The 16,069-nt window shown below is 41.3% G+C and overlaps 1 protein-coding gene across 1 annotated transcript in view; it reads left to right on the top strand.

Annotated features, from left to right (window-relative positions):
* The window catches only part of LOC308146843 (diacylglycerol kinase delta), a gene marked incomplete at its 5' end in the record, with an annotated part of 66,605 nt that extends 51,900 nt beyond the window's left edge, over positions 1-14,705 (top strand). Inside the window, 18 exons of the mRNA XM_080518795.1 lie at positions 2,484-2,571; positions 3,777-3,868; positions 5,457-5,556; positions 6,632-6,697; positions 8,479-8,650; positions 8,749-8,847; positions 9,603-9,687; positions 9,785-9,892; positions 9,987-10,083; positions 10,172-10,279; positions 10,373-10,486; positions 11,308-11,442; positions 11,681-11,844; positions 12,825-12,930; positions 13,135-13,224; positions 13,634-13,747; positions 13,875-13,992; positions 14,644-14,705. Of these exons, the coding sequence (XP_080374921.1) occupies positions 2,484-2,571; positions 3,777-3,868; positions 5,457-5,556; positions 6,632-6,697; positions 8,479-8,650; positions 8,749-8,847; positions 9,603-9,687; positions 9,785-9,892; positions 9,987-10,083; positions 10,172-10,279; positions 10,373-10,486; positions 11,308-11,442; positions 11,681-11,844; positions 12,825-12,930; positions 13,135-13,224; positions 13,634-13,747; positions 13,875-13,992; positions 14,644-14,696 (1,909 nt within the window). The 3' untranslated portion in view covers positions 14,697-14,705. The remainder of the gene's footprint in view (positions 1-2,483; positions 2,572-3,776; positions 3,869-5,456; positions 5,557-6,631; positions 6,698-8,478; positions 8,651-8,748; positions 8,848-9,602; positions 9,688-9,784; positions 9,893-9,986; positions 10,084-10,171; positions 10,280-10,372; positions 10,487-11,307; positions 11,443-11,680; positions 11,845-12,824; positions 12,931-13,134; positions 13,225-13,633; positions 13,748-13,874; positions 13,993-14,643) is intronic.
* Between the last annotated feature and the right edge of the window lie 1,364 nt (positions 14,706-16,069).

The raw sequence follows: 16,069 nt of genomic DNA, 5'->3' as shown, positions 1-16,069 counted from the left end.
CAGCGATGAGCACAAACTGAATGAGTTGGAGCATAATTAACTCACGACGGTCGCTTTTGTTTCCCAAAACCTTCAGCTGCAAGCAATTAGTTTTATGGACAACTTTAAAAAATAAATAAATAAATAAATCAGTGCCGAGTTTCATGAAATATTGAAATGACCTCCATCCACAACACCAGTGGGCGAGGTGTTTTTGGCTGCTTTTTGCTTTTTGTCAATATTAAAACATGCAAATGAGGCAGAGCTGGATTTTAAAATGCAAGCGAGGCTTCGTCCCCCCCCACCCCGTCTGCCTTCCTCTCATCCGAGTGCCCGTCAGCATTTGGCTTTCTTATCGCCTCCTTCGTCGCAGGGTGCGGCGTTTTGTTTTATGCGAAGCAGCCGCGGAGGAGAGACGGCAGGCTGCCGAGATACGAAACGCTCCCAAAGCCACTTGTGACGAAGCTCTTTAACACGTCCTCGGGGGGGGCTGTAAAGCCGGTTAAAGTCTGGTCGCTTGTTACGCCGGGAGGGGATGTGCTGTGCATACCTGACTTCGTAGGAACACGCTCGTCATGCACTTCTTATCCTTGGCGTTCGTCATCGTTTTTGTGGCGCAACGACTTGTTTTATGAGGATTGCTTCACTCCGGCGGATGATTTGTACATTAAAACACGGGAAAAAAAAGCTGTTGATGTGGGTAAAAAGGTGATTTTTTTGTTTGTTTTTTGTTTTAAAGAAAGCCAAAGGTTGCCGCCTTTCGGAGGTTTTATTCAACTCCTGGCAGATAGACTTGCGTGTTGAAGAGCAATGAGTGACGTTGAACTGGTTTCAAAGGTTTACGTCGTAAAAAGGGAGAGTCTGCATCTTATCTTCACCTGAAATGAGACACTTTCTTAGTGGTACACTATGATTATGTTTTGTTTGGTTTCTCCTTTTTAAATGGTGGTTGTTGATCAATCATGATGTGGAAAAATGCAGAAAAGGAAGCGCTATGTTTGAAGGCTTGTTTCCTTCAGTGTATTTCACCGTCACTGCAGAGTCCATGAAAACAATCACACCTACTGGCACATATAGATTCTACTATTACCCGTACTTCAGACACATGTATTCAGATTGGGAGAAAACATTTAGTTACTCAGCCACTCGGGCTGCACGATGCATCGCAATGAACAACATGCAGAAAATTGCAAATGACTTAACTGCAATCAAATCGTGTTCGTGCGTCTTAAGCCCGCTGCTTATCCGACCAATCAGACGGAGCCGTGCTGACCTACATGCCCGCTGTAGACACATAGGTCAAAGGACCTCCATTGGCTGACTAGTGAAGCAAGACAAAGTGAAGCACAAAACCAGAGAAATTGACATAAAAGAACACATTCCACCAGAGATTTGTGTGCCTGGAGGAAGAAAAACGCAGCTCGGTCACAGCTGGGGTAATAAATGAACTAAATTGTAATAATTTTGGGACAAATATGACATTATCTACATAAAATAATAGGTTTTTCTTGTGTTCTTGGTGCACAAATGATGTAAGAGGACGTGTGTAAAGTTGATCTAATTTCCATTAACTTAATATTTTAGCTTATAATTGCATTCAGACCCCTTTTATTTCATGATACTTTAGTTTTGCTAACATGATTTATCTCTACTCACGATAGAAATGAAGCATCAGAAGCAGTTTTATATTTAACCAATTGAGGGAATCCTGATTACACTGGAAATGTACACTATTAATTATTGAGCATTTAATGCACAAAAGTTTACAAATTACAAAAATAAACAGCTTACAGTTTTTCAAAATGATCATACAAATTCTTTAAATTATTCAAAACGACTGCAAAGACAATCAGAATATGAAATTATAACGGTAAAATTATGAAATAGATGTTAATTTATACATAAAATACTCCTACAACAGCACATGGAGCATAAAAGGTAAATAATGTATTCTCTTAATGAGAAAGTCTCAGATCTGTTGTTGTTTTGTGTGATTCTCATTTATCCCACTGTACAATCAAGATGTTCATATAGTTGGAAACAGATACGTTTGGTATTTAATGTCAATGACAAGTCGATTTTAATTAAATTGAACTTCATTGTCATTCATATAAACGCGACATACAGAGAACGAAAGGTTGTTGCACAGGTAAGTGAATAATTAAATCTGAAATATGATGTATTCACATCTGAAGTATAAAGCATTCATTTCAGCTGTGGGACTTGAATTGAGTAAAAAAAAGTTGTTGTGGTGCAACGATATTGCCACGAATGCATGTCAACCACTGGATTTATACATCATTATTGTCCATAACTGTTTCATTTTCCTATGAAATGACAGGTGAATCAACTTAAAATGACAAGTTTTGCAGGAAAAATTCTATGTAAATTAAACATAAAATTAAACAATCATCCATATAGCAATTTGTGGGTAAATGAAAAAAAAAAAGTCACTAATAAAATTCCTGTTCTGCTGCTTGAAGTTTTTCTTTTTTCCTCCTCAGGTGGAGCGTGATGACTTACGAGGTGCCGGCCTCCAACAAACACACTCCGACGGTGAAGGAGGACGACGGCCCGGACTCGCCTCTGCAGGTAAAAAAAAAAAAAAAAAAAAATCCCAACACCACACGATCCCGTCTCACAAAGCGCAGAGGAACGATCGTGGAAAAGCATCCGGAGAGAATCAATCCGGCCCCCGGCGGGTGGAAGCCGAAAACAATCAGACGTGAACGGCGGGGGGGGGGGCCGGGGGGAAATCGACAAAAGGCCGCGTCTCTGTTTTCAAATCCAGCTGAGCCTCTAAAATACAGAATATACCTGGAAATAGCAGGTGACTAAAGTTTTCGGTGAAGGATTTCAACCAGTTTTTGTTTAAAACGCACAACTTTCCTGTTTCCTGCAGAAACCCCATTTAAGTGAATGAGATTCTTGCCGTTACACTCGGATGCACCTTCTCTATATTTTCTATGACATGTTTGAAACTTTCAGTGGCGACAACATTCAGGGAGAAATCCACGTTTCGGTGGCCTGAAACCCGTTAACCGGCGTCACGACCTCCGAGTGGGAGGATGCCGTCAAGCAAGATTAGTTTTCCAGGCTTTTTAAATGGGGGAATATGAAAATAACACTTTTAATCCTGTATTTCAACTCACAGGCTGCCAAGAGAACAATTAAGAGAAAGTTTCATTATTCATAAATAGCACAAAATGAATTAACTTCATCCATTAAAACGCTACATGATTAAACAGTTTTCAGGAGTTTTTTTTTTTTTTGCACAACCATTAATACTTTTTTAATTTGTTTTTAAACTTAAACTGCTTTTATATATTGACTCAGCCCAGGTATTACTCATATTTATAGATCTTTAGTGTATCATTTTACTTTTATTAGTGAAAATAGTTTGTGCCACAAATTAATGCTTTGAGCTTGTAAGACTATAAAAACCCATAAAAAAGCAAATGAACTCTTCCAGGGTGCGTCGTCCCAACATTTTGGGAACATTTACTGCGATAAATCTGTTTGTACTGCATGTACTTTAGTATAAAGTTACTTTTTTTTTGTCATACTAGGCAACACTTTTTATTTAACCTACTTTATTACAGTGTTGGCTGCTATAAATACTCCTTTTAAGCAGAATTCCTCACGTTTCATGCAAACATTTTGAGGATTTCCTCAAGTAAGACCATATCGATGTGGTCTTGTGCACAAACTGTCGCATCCAGGTTCTGCAGGGCTGCACGTGAATATTCGTATATACTCTTTTTTTTTTTTTTTCTTTCTTTCTTGATTCTTCTCAGGTCCACATCACTCAGTATGCCGACTCCGTGGCCTCCCACCTCGCCAAGATCCTGGACTCGGACAAGCACAGCGACGTCATTTCCTCTGCCAAGTACGTGCGATGGAAACGATGATGAGAATGTAGAGACGAGTGGATGGAACCGGGATGCGAGCGTCTGGTCGGCCAGTATTGATTTTTCTTTTTTTTTTCTTCTTTTTATCCCTCCTTCCTGCTTTAGTTTCATCCGGGGCACTTACACACTAAGTCATGAGCAGAGGAGACTGATGAATCAGTATTTAGAGTCGGTCCTCAGTGCATTAGTCCGTCAGCGCTCCTCCTCTGCTGCAGCCATTACGGAGCGTTAAAACGCCTCGGGGACCTGCGGACGCGCTCGCCGTGCACCGAGATCGCGTAACGCCGGCCTGTCGGACACGGGCGTCAGGTTTTTAAGCGGGTTTACCGCTGGGTCAGGAGAGGAAACGCTTTAGACAATAAATAATGTTCCGATTTCACTCCAGGTTAGACTGTCAGTAACTGCATTTTATATTTTACTACTACTTCTTTCTGCCCTCCTTCCTCTTCCCAGCATATTCAAGTCATTCAAGATAACGCGGCTCCTGCATTTTAATATACCGAAGTAGTTTATGTGGCGTTTGTCAGATTAGAAGCCGCATTTGACTGTTTACATCGATTTTATTTACATCTAAACTGAAACATCGAAGCTAAAAAGGATAAACGTGTTACATCAGAGTAAAAATCAACAAAAAGGAGCAGTAGGAATGTGTTGTTGTTTTCCATCACATATGTCGTATAACATGTGGGAAAACCTGTCAATAACTGTAGTTTATTCAATATTTGGTTACAAGAAATCGAGGATTTTGAACTTCAGCTTTTGTGAGTTTTTTTGTTGTTGTGAGTTTTGTATTTTCTGCGTCTGTGTTTTCTGTTGTGGAACAAACATGCAGCACAAATACAAAAATGTATGTAGTTTCTTTTGTATTTGTGTTTAGACACTTGCAGTTTTGTTGTGCATGAATATTTTGCTTATGTATTTCTATTGCGGAATTTATATTTAACATTGTGGCTTTTCTATTAATGTTTCTACTTTGTATGCGTTACAACAGCAATGCCATTGTGCATTCATTTAAAACAAATTCTGGCAGTGACTTAGCCTGTCTTCAGGTTAAATTGACCTGAAATACTCTATTTATATTGTTTATTTACTCCCATGTTAAGTCAGAGAGACATTAACACAACTCTTGGTAAGACCTTAAAAAAAACAACAACCACCATATGAAAACTCAGACTCCCAAAACGGAAGGGAGCGTGTTCCTCTGCAGGAGAGGTGTGATGTGAAGTCAAATATTTGCCAAATGCACAAGAGCCTCCTGAGTTTTGAGGAAAAAGCTCCCCTGCTGAGTCACAACAGCGGCGATGTGGCAGCTGTGAGTAAACAGTGAGTGCGGAGGCGACGTGGCTGACGGGCGGGTGGGCGGCCATGAAAAGAGCGCGTGTGTGTGTGTGTGTGTGTGTGTTTTGTGTGTAATCCCCGACCGCACGGTGAATCACCAAATCTGAAAGGTGTGAACCGTATAATTAGAATCATTCTGGCTTGTTAATCACGTTAACCTCCACCTTCATCACCCCTCTCCCCTGTGTTTCCCCTCTTCCTCCTCCTCCTCCTCCTCCTCCCTGTCAGGTTTCTGTGTGGGACGGTGAACGACTTCGTGGCGGAGGTGGGGAAGGCGTACGAGAGAGCCACGGAGAACAAGGAAGAGGCAGATGCAATGGCAAAGAAGGTAAATGGCTTTGAGTGTGTGTGTTACGTAACAGCTTGTGTAACACTAACTAGTGGGCAAGCGTAGGTGTGTGTGTGTGTGTGTGTGTGTGTGTGTAATGGGGAGAGTGCAGTTGAAGGTTCAATGTTATCACTCCTTTTAGTGTTCGGAGCCTTCAGCGCTTCGTGTTTTTTGGAGGTTTTTTTCTTTAAAAAGGATTAAACAGCAGGTCAAAGTCACTCTTCGTAAAATCAAACGCCCACGGATGCCGTGGCTTTTCTTATTCGACTTTAATTTGATTCGAGACTTTTGAAGCCGCATTTTACCTGCTTTGTTTACGTGTCAATTGAAGTGACGTTCACTACAAAGAGTCAGTCTATAAAGGATGGAGGAAGAGGCATTTTTCGAAATTAGTCCGAATATGAGAGATTCATCTTTTCAGGAAAATAAATCTGCGAAATTGGGGTCATCATGTATTCAGGGTCTAATATTCAACTCGTAGTGTCAAATAAATGTCATTTTATCAACCAAAGGACCAATTTGTAAAGGATTATTGACAAATTTATGTTCATTTGTCATTTAATGTTTCACTAAATTGACCTTACTACATTCAGATGATGCATACATTTAATTATATCCACCTTAAAATGCATTTAGTCTTACAATATTTAAGGAATACTTGCAATTAATAATGACTTTTAAATGTATTTAATCGACTTTCTGCATCCTCTCTGTTGCCTGTATATGCTATAGATTTTGTATTAGTTGCACCTATCTTCACATGATTAGAATTCTAACTATTATTCATGTGTCTATCGACATGGACGCAGCAGCAAATAGCAAAGGCTATTAGAGTTCAGCTTGTATCAACGTTTTGAGTCAAACTGAATTATTATAATAATATAGAACAAGAATTCATTAAAAAAGAAAGAAAACTACTGGAGCAGATTTAAGTAGCGTCGTGAAGTAGAAATACTTTCATTGTTGAGCTGAAGATTTTCTTCCTGGTTTCCAATTCCACTGCACTCATGTGGTTTCTGTAGAGATCATAAGTAATGTCTTCTCTCTCTCCCCCCCCCCCCCCCCCCCCCCCCAGTGTGCTCTGCTCAATGAGAAACTGGACTCCCTGGTGAAGGCATTAAGTGAGGAAGCCGAAGCTCAGGTGACGTCATCCATCAGTTTGAATCCAGACGGGATCGATTATCACATTTTCACACATTAAATACATTAAAATCATCGAACTGAAAGAAGATTTTAAGAAAAAGTGAATGTAAAAAAACCAAAAGCCATAGTAAAGATTTCAACACCAGGCTAATGTGATTTAGACCAGTGAAAATTCAAGGAGTAATGGAATTAAATCATGAGAATAAAAATTAGACTTGCATAAAATGTTGCCCTTTGCACTCATTTTCCCAGCAAACACTCATTCAGGACATTAACATGCATTAATGGTCAGAAAAAAAGAAAGAAATACGACTTTTAATAACATCACTTTTATTTAAACTAAAGCTTGAAATGTTTAGAGACTTTATCATAAAAGTTGGAGTTTGTTCAGACATGTTATAACCAGTATTCAAGATTGGCCATCATCTACTGCTCCTTCTCCACTTTCTGAACATTTTTAAATGCATTGTTTTGCATTTCTGTGCCACTTTAACACTTCTTTAGGGAGACGCACAACAAAACATCATTTAGCTTCTTCTTTTCCTTTTTTTCTTTTTTGTGCCTCCGCTCCCTTCTGAGACTTTCATTCAAAGGTTGAAGAAGCAGCTCAGCCCTCAAAAGTGTCAGATTTCGTTTAAAAAGAGGCACAGAACTCACGCTTTGAGTGAAAGTGGCGTCTCGGATCACGTCTGAACTGCGAACGAGCTGCGATCCGGAGACGTCGCTCACCGGAGGAGAGCGGCTTCATGAATGAGAATCCAGAAGCCATGATGTGATTAAACTGCAGGAATCCTACTATCAAGAGGAGAAAAGAAAAATATTCCCCAGATGTGGAGCTGCATGCGGCTCCCTAAAGCTTGCACTATATTGAATATATTTTTTTTATATATATATTATTTGCCAAACTATTTTCCAACAAAATCTTTGAAAATGGCTTTTAACCCTTAGATGCACCTGTGGGATCGTTATTCTTCAACATCTTTAAAATGAAAAGTTGTAATATCTTCATATTCCAGGTATTCCTCAAAAAACATGTTTGTGACATGAGGCCATTTGCATTTTAATTTATTTTTTCATTAATGGGTGAAAATGACCTCCAGGGTGGTGAGACTGCTGACATCAGATGTGTAAGTGGGACAGTATTGACAGTCAAAGTTGCATTAGATGTTTAAGATGACATCACATGTGTAAGTAGGACTGTCAGAGTTGCTACGAATTAAGTTTCATAAAAGATTCCATAGGAACTGCTTGGGGTTTATTTTTGACCCCACTTGTGGAAGAGTGGGGGTCGTGATACAAAAAACTGCAATTTCTTAAAATTAATGAAAAAATAAATAAAAACGCAAATGGCCTCATGTCACAAACATGTTTTATGAGGAATACATGGAATATAAAAATATTACCACTCTTTTGTTTTAAAGGTTTTGAAGAATAACAATCCAGTATGTTGCAAAAACGCATTGATTTGAATTGGGGGTCATTTTTGACCCCACGTGTGGAAGAGTGTAGGAACTGGTAGGTTGTGCATCTAAGGGTTAAAGACAAAATTGCTCAAATAGATTCAAAAGAAAAATGGCCAAAACCACGAGAAAAAGTGAAAAAAAACGGTTGAATTGTCTCAAAGAGTCAAAGAAAACAGCAAAAAAACCACTAAAATTAAAAATGAGGGATGAAAAACAAGTTAAAATGGCTAAAATGAAAGCGACGGAATAAAATACCGATTAACATCCATCACAGAAGCAAACTAATTGCATTGTGCCTTTTTTCTTTCCCGTCCAGGTGGTACCAGCTGGCTCGGTGCCCAGTCGAGAGAGCGACGGTTCGAGTCCCGTGGAGAGCGGCGGCGAGTCGGGCTCGGAGGGCAAAACATATCGGTCCAAGGAGCAGCTGATGCTCCGAGCCAACAGCCTGAAGAAAGCCCTGCGGCAGATCATCGAGCAGGCAGAGAAAGGTGGGGGGAAACGGTTCTTGTTGGCGCCTTTCCCGTTCTGTCTGTGCGTTTCGGTGCGAGGAGTTGAAGTGAACCGGCGTTCGCTCTCGTTGCTTCAGTGGTGGACGAGCAGAACCGACACACGCAGGTCCAGAGGATGTCGTCCTCGTCCTCCATCAAGAGGGAGAACAGCGAGGAGCTGAAGGACGCCGAGCCACGTACGTGTGTGGAGGGGAAAATCCTACTTTAAAAAGTTTGCTGAATCAGTTTCTTTCTTTTTTTTTAATTTATTAATATACAGTACATCCTGTTATTTTTTTATTTAATTTTATATTCAACGCCAACACTTATAAACACACAACAAGTATAAATAATTGAATTAATTATTCATAATAAATTAAATTGGAATTAAGATGAACTTAACATTTAAAAAAAAAAATCTAAATAAATAAAAAAATAAATTGGCTGGATAAGACATTCAAAATTAAATAAATACAATTAAATGTAATGGATTAAAAAAAATAAAAAAAATATATGTTTAAATAACTCAATACTAATTTAGATTGACACATTTTTCTCTTTAAAAAAAGAAATATTTTCAAATATTTAGTCAATATTTAGAAAAAAACTTTTGAAAATAAGTTTTGATTTTAACTTGTACATTTTGATGGTCTATCTAAAGAGTCTCTAAAGTTTTAATAACATTTGAATTCATGCCTATTACAGACATATTGATTACGAAGGCTCATCCAAGCCGACAAATTATATAAAGATCATAAAGCTGCCTGAAAGAGAAACCTGAAAAAAGAAATCTAATTCATCTGGGTCAAAGTGAGCAGAAAAAAAAAAAAGTTTTATTTTTTTTATGTGGATCCTCACCTCTTCTAGCTCGCCTCCGGTAAAAAAGTAAGGCCCACATTTTAAATTGTAATTTTCTAAAGATGTATAATCTACTGGTTCGAATTGTGTGCAGGCGTCGGAAGCCTGAGTCCCACCTCCCCCATCGTCCTGGAGAAACCGGAGAGCCTCCACACCGTCACCTTCAGCGAGGACTCCATGTAAGTTAACCGTTTGTTAACCGTCGTCGCGCATCATCGTGTCGTTTATTGACAGCGGTGTGTGTGTGTGTGTGTGTGTGTGTGTGTGTGTTTGTAGACAATGCTCAGAGAAGTGCGTGATGAACAACTACTTCGGCATCGGCCTCGACGCCAAAATCTCCCTGGAGTTCAACAACAAGAGAGACGAGCACCCCAAGAAGTGCAGGTACGGGATTGGCGATTGGTGCGTCGGCGGGTTTTCGCGGTTTTGAGATCTGGGTTCGATTGGTTTCCCCCTCTTCTCTGTTTACCGCCTGCAGTAGTCGCACCAAAAACATGATGTGGTACGGCGTCCTGGGGACCAAAGAGCTGGTCCAGAAGACCTACAAGAACCTGGAGCAAAGAGTTCAGCTGGAGGTCCGAAGAAGAAATGACACGAATGTCTCAAGTTTTGTTTTGGGGTTTGTTTGTTTTTTACACCCCCTTCTCTCTTTCGTCTCCACAGTGTGACGGAGTCCCCATGTCCCTGCCGAGTCTCCAGGGCTTGGCTGTGCTCAACATCCCCAGCTATGCAGGGGGGATCAACTTCTGGGGGGGCACCAAGGAGGACAATGTGAGCGTGACGCAGACTCACACCTCCAAGCAGGAGCTACATTTAGAGCTCGTTTGCCTGAAGCTTGTTTTTTTTTGTTGCGTCGGTCTCCAGAACTTCGGCGCGCCGTCGTTCGACGACAAGAAGCTGGAGGTGGTGGCCGTGTTCGGCAGCATGCAGATGGCCATGTCCAGAGTCATCAACCTGCAGCACCATCGCATTGCTCAGGTAACACTGTCTGCTTTTTGTTTGAAAGTTGCCTGAAAATGGAGCTCGATCTTTCAGAACCCGATAGCCTCCAGGTCAAAATGGCTGACAATAATGTTGAGCAGCTAAACTAGCTTTAAATTTCAATAATGCAAAAAAAAAAAAAAAAAAAAAGCCCAAAAATGCCTTAAATCAGTAAAAAAGATGATCAGACAAAATTTCTAAAAATTGAGAGGCTAAAAAGGATAAAATGGTTAAAATAGCCAAAACAGCTGAAAAAACCAACAAAGATTTGAATAATAAAAAAGAAACAAAACGAGTTATGACGGGTAAAATTGCTAGAATAACTGTAAAGAGTAAAGGTGAGAAAAAAGAAGCATAAAGTGCTAATAAAACTCAAAATGAAAAAATGTGAAACATCAAGCACGTCTTTATTTTCAAGGTTAAAAATTGCGGCTCCAAACTATTTTTTATTATAAAGAACATAAATGTCACAGACCCTTGGTCTTGATACATCACAGTGTGTTTGTATTATATTTACTATTATTTTGTGGCTTTTGAATCAGAATTCCATTCAGTTGAGGTTAAACTTGGAGCTTGATCATTTAACAATGAGATTTTGACGAGTGCTGAGAAAATGTCTTGAAGATTCACGAACCCTGAGCGCAGAAATACAAACCAAGGTTTCGTGACGAGTTGCTGCGACTTTTCTCACCTTGAATTTCAGTGCGATTTTTCAAAATTTTCGGGTTTTCCGGGACCTGCTCAGCGCTCGGCAGCAGATTACAGAGAATGGTTAGAGATGAATAACTAAGCTTGTTTGTTTTGCCTCTTGTTTCCAGTGCAGGCAGGTGAAAATCACCATCCTGGGGGAGGAGGGGGTTCCCGTGCAGGTGGACGGGGAGGCCTGGATCCAGCCGCCCGGCATCGTCAAGATCGTCCACAAGAACCGAGCGCAGATGCTCACCAGAGACCGGGTGAGAACTGCTGGATGTTTAAAATAAACAGGATAAAGCTCCAAACCGTGGAGAAAATAAAAGAAGAGTGATTGTCCTGCTGAGTCGGGGTTTTTCCGGGGGTGGGATTTCTCAAATCAAATCCGTTCCCGCCGTGTTTGTTCCCTCTTCACGCCGCTCAGAGCCTTCAGGGAGGACGATGGGTTTAACGTACAGCTTTTATTCTGATGATCGGCGATTTTTGTCTCAACGACCTCAGGCCTTTGAGAGCACGCTGAAGTCGTGGGAGGACAAGAGGAAGATCGACAGCTACCGGGCCTCCCGGCCCCGCCTCAACTCGCAGCAGTCCATGGAGTACCTGACCGAGGAGGAGTGCGCTCAGGTGCAGCAGCTCGGCATCGTCGCAGACACGCTCATCAACAAGTGAGTGACGCGTGTCAAAACTTGTGCAAAAATGGTGCGACGTCACTTCCTCGGGCAATAACGGCTGATTGCAGATGACTGAAGTTTCTTATCAACGCTGTTTTGACTCTGATTCTGAACTGAACTATCGTAATACCGGTGTTTCTCAAATTAACTAGTGTCCCTAGTGGTGATTTAGGAGTACTTACAGAGTATGAGTGAAAGTAGATCGACCCCAGCAGTAATATATGGGAACAAAAATGATGGAGAAAAAGTAAAAGAAATGAAATCAAACTGTGTAAACTGATAAAGTGGTCAGAAATCTATAAATCGTAAATATGATTACGCTGCAGTGAGTGCCTCCAGTGGTAGTTTTAGGTACTTCAATGAGTATGTGAGATTACAATTAAATTGTGAAGACAGAAATTAAACAAACCACACTTGTATACACACATTTTCATAAGACTGAAGCAAGGCAAAATACTTTAGATTAATTTACTCTTTAAAAAAAAAAAAATACAAATACAAAATGCATCCCAAAAAATGTAATTTTTTTGAATTTGGACTTTTATCCCTCCATGTACTTTCTCATTTTATATCACTTTCTGGTGATCGACTCAGTTCTTAAAATTTTGCAGTTCTAAAATTGCAAGGATTGTATCTTTAACCCTCAACCCAACGGAAAGTGCAGCAAAACAATTGTGAATTTTTACTTGTTTTGACCGGCAATACTCGGTTTTGTTAAACTTTTGTAATCATATTTGTAATGTTGCTGGAAACTTGCTGGAAAGAAATTAGTGATAATTAATCGTTTGCTCTAGAAATGCATGTTATTTTTGCAAATGGAGACGACATAATGTAATATATGGGTGTTTTCATTGGTTTCCTCACATTGATCATCTTAAAAACTGATTTTGAACCCATTTTAATGCAAATAACATAATAATTGATAATTGACACCCATCATGATCGTTCATCATTTCTCCGCTCGTCGTCTCTAGGATCCGCGAGGCCGCCAAGACCCACAAGCTGGTGGAGCAGGAGCTGGCTCACGCCGTCAACGCCACCGCCCTGGTGCTGACCGAGGCCAAGCTGTCCAGCCCCGAGGTAAGACGCTACGGGGGAGGGAGGGGGGAGGAGGGGGGGGGGGGGGGGGGGGTCCGGGCACTGACCGGCCAACAGATGGTCCAGAGGAACAACCAGTATTGTTTGTATTTCACATCCATGTTACCAGTAATCTATTACTGTTAATCCCGGTGTGTTTTTCCACACTTTGCTGAGTGAATACATCTTGTGTGTTTATTTTTTTAGTGTCTGAGTCGCAGCACGGCGGTGGAAATCGTCAACAGCAGTAAAGTTCTCCAGGCTGAGACCAGGATGCTGCTCGATGGAAAACTGCTGGTAAACTCCAACTCCAACTGGTTTTCTCAGGGTTTTTTTTGTGTTTGTTTTAATGCTGAAATACTCAATGTCTCAGGTTGCAGTTTCTGCTTTTCTGGTTCCTTTGTTAGATTTGCCCTACCTTTGTTTACTCCATAACGGCTTTTAACAGCTTAAGGAATAAAATGGAAGCACTGGGAGACACAGCTCAACGATTCTCTTTCAATCAGACCTTTAATCTGCTTCTCGTATAAAACTCTTTAAAGGCTTCCTAATCTGAGAGGCAGACAAATGGCTAGCCCCTTTCGCCAATAAACACTGAGCATCTACACCGGAATTATCAGAACGATTGCTGATCTACAACTGATCAGGGAAACGTCTTCAGCAATTGAATTTGAGTTAATGGAAGCATTTCCTTGCGATTTTGCAGTCGGAGTCTCCGGAGGAAGAGGAGCTTCGCTCGACTCTGAACAGCCTCAGCGCCGAGCTCCACAAGCTGGACGACATCCACTGGATCTGCCCGCTCATGCAGTGCTCCGAGGAGGTGAGGGGAAGCGGTGGGGGTGGGGGTGTGTGTGTGGGGGGGGGGGGTACGCCGGTTATTAACCTGTCAAAATGGCTGCCCTCGCCAATATCCCACATTTCCAACGGTCCTCTGCTGGTTTGGGTAGGACTCGGTGAGGAGCAGCGTTAAGAGTGGGAGCAGCAGCATGAAGCTGAAGATCATCCCCAAGGTGAAGAAGGAGAGGGAGAAGCTCCACAAGCAGAAGTCCAACAGTTCCCTGTCAGGTAAAAAAAAAACAAAAAAAAACAAACTTAAAGGGGCCTCAGACCAACATCTCCCCTGCAGTGCTGTTGTAATCGTTGGATAAGATTCATAAAGCAGCAGTTTATTTCATCGATTTACAGTCTTTTCTTCTTCCAATTCCCCCTGAACGCATACAAACACATGTTCATGTCTATAAAACTCTTGTTCTTTTCTGATTTGATGTAGATTTCAGACTTTAATGTTTCCAGTTTAGAAACATGATTTGAGAATGTATGGAAACAGAATTTGAAAAAGTCTTTCATGACATCACGATTGTCGATATCGCAAAAACGGTAAATGTGCAATATATTTTGCTCTCCAATTGGGGACCCCCGTAAAAAGGATTGCCCCAATAGTCCATTATATTCATATTAGTAGCAAGAAAGGTTCAAAATGTCATAAAAAAAAACCAATGCTGTACACATTAACAATTAAAGAAAACGGTTGGAAAGTGTCAACGCATAGAGCTGGTCAATGAAGAGTATGGGACCTCGCACCGAGCCCTGGGGGACACCAGAGGGAGAGAGATGGCTGAAAAATGACTGCCATTATTATTATTATTAGACATTTGAACAGATTTGTAGTTTCCGGGCATTGTGAATGTTTTGAACGTCAATTTCCACGTGCCGCAGGAACTCTGGATGTGAAAGGTGCGCCGGCTGAGGGCGACTCCTCCGGTAACTGAACTCCCGCATGAGGTGCTTTATTCCCAAGCCGACCTTCCGGACCGCCGCCGCCGCCGCCACCAGGGTGAGGAGCCACCCCCTCCCCGTTCTCTCCATGCGCGATGCCCGGGTGGCTTCAGGAAACAGCGGAAAAACCATCTTCCCGATGTTTTCACTCCTCTGTCACCATTTTTTTTTTTGTCATCTTGGCAAAACGCAGAGGATTTGATTTCCTGGATTTTGATGGGATTTTTTTATTTATTTATTTTTTCTCTCGGAGGGGCCTGGCTTTGCATCGCTTCGTCACTGTCGCTCTGCTTTTAGTTGTGCAGGCGATCTGAAGGATGGAGGATTTTGGAACGACGAGGTTGTTTTGGTTTTTTTTGTTTGTTTTTTTTGCTTTGTCCGACAGAGAAATGTGTTTACGCGGCGCTCTCTTTGCATGTCGAGCGCAGCCGTCTGATTTTATATCTACTCTTCGAAGTTGTTGAAGTCTTTTTGCCATTTCTTCTCTTTAACTTTAACCGGTTCATCTCTGAATAGCCTTTAATTCTCTCTCTTTTTTTGTTTTTTTTTGGGGTTGAGACTTTAAGATGTTTAGCGCTACTGCCATGAGAAGTCCCAACGGCGACGAGTACGAACAAACGTCTCGAACCTTTTCGAGATCTTCTTTCAATGTTGCAAAAAAAAAAAAAAAAAAATCAACCGAGGAATGTACCCGTGCGGACTTGTATTAACCTGTGAATAAGGATTATACTGTCGTGGTTCTCGGTGAGCTGTGGTTCGTGACTTGTGTGTGGTAACGGAGGCTATGCAGAAGAAAAAAAAAACAAAACAAAACAAAAAAAAAACTAATACGCAAAGAGTCGCTTCATCTGGATTCGGTGGGATTGATAGAAGGAATCGGGAAATCTCATCCCTCTGTGCAGCTTTTCTCTCGATTACGGAGCGTCGGCGAGCGGACGAAGCGACTCGTTTTAGCGTCTGAAGGTGTTTACAGGAGGAGGAAGCATCAAGGACGTGTCCGCGACACATCGCAGCTACTTCCGCGTGTTACTCCCACTTCGCCATACTTTGATGATTGTACTACAAGAGTCAGTGGATTTATTTTGTGTGTGTGTGTGTGTGTGTGTGGTTAAAAGCTATTACTAGAATTATTACAAATCTATATACATATATCTATTTTTTTGTAAGTCTTATTTCCCCCCCCCCCCCCCCCCCGACGGCTACCTGTGAAGACGTCCCGGCTTTGCTGCTTCCCCCACTTTGACAAACTCCTCGGCCACAAATAACCGACGCATATTAATGCTGTTCTGTGTCCCTGCATGCGACATTTTTGCCTTTTTTCCTTCGCCTCACAGTGGAAGTTGCGAAAATCTTTGGAGGGCTTTTG

This window comes from Blennius ocellaris (assembly GCF_963422515.1).
Source record: "Blennius ocellaris genome assembly, chromosome: 23".
Taxonomy (NCBI): domain Eukaryota; kingdom Metazoa; phylum Chordata; class Actinopteri; order Blenniiformes; family Blenniidae; genus Blennius; species Blennius ocellaris.
Note: the sequence above shows the minus strand (reverse complement) of the source record. Positions and strands in the feature narration are given on the sequence as shown.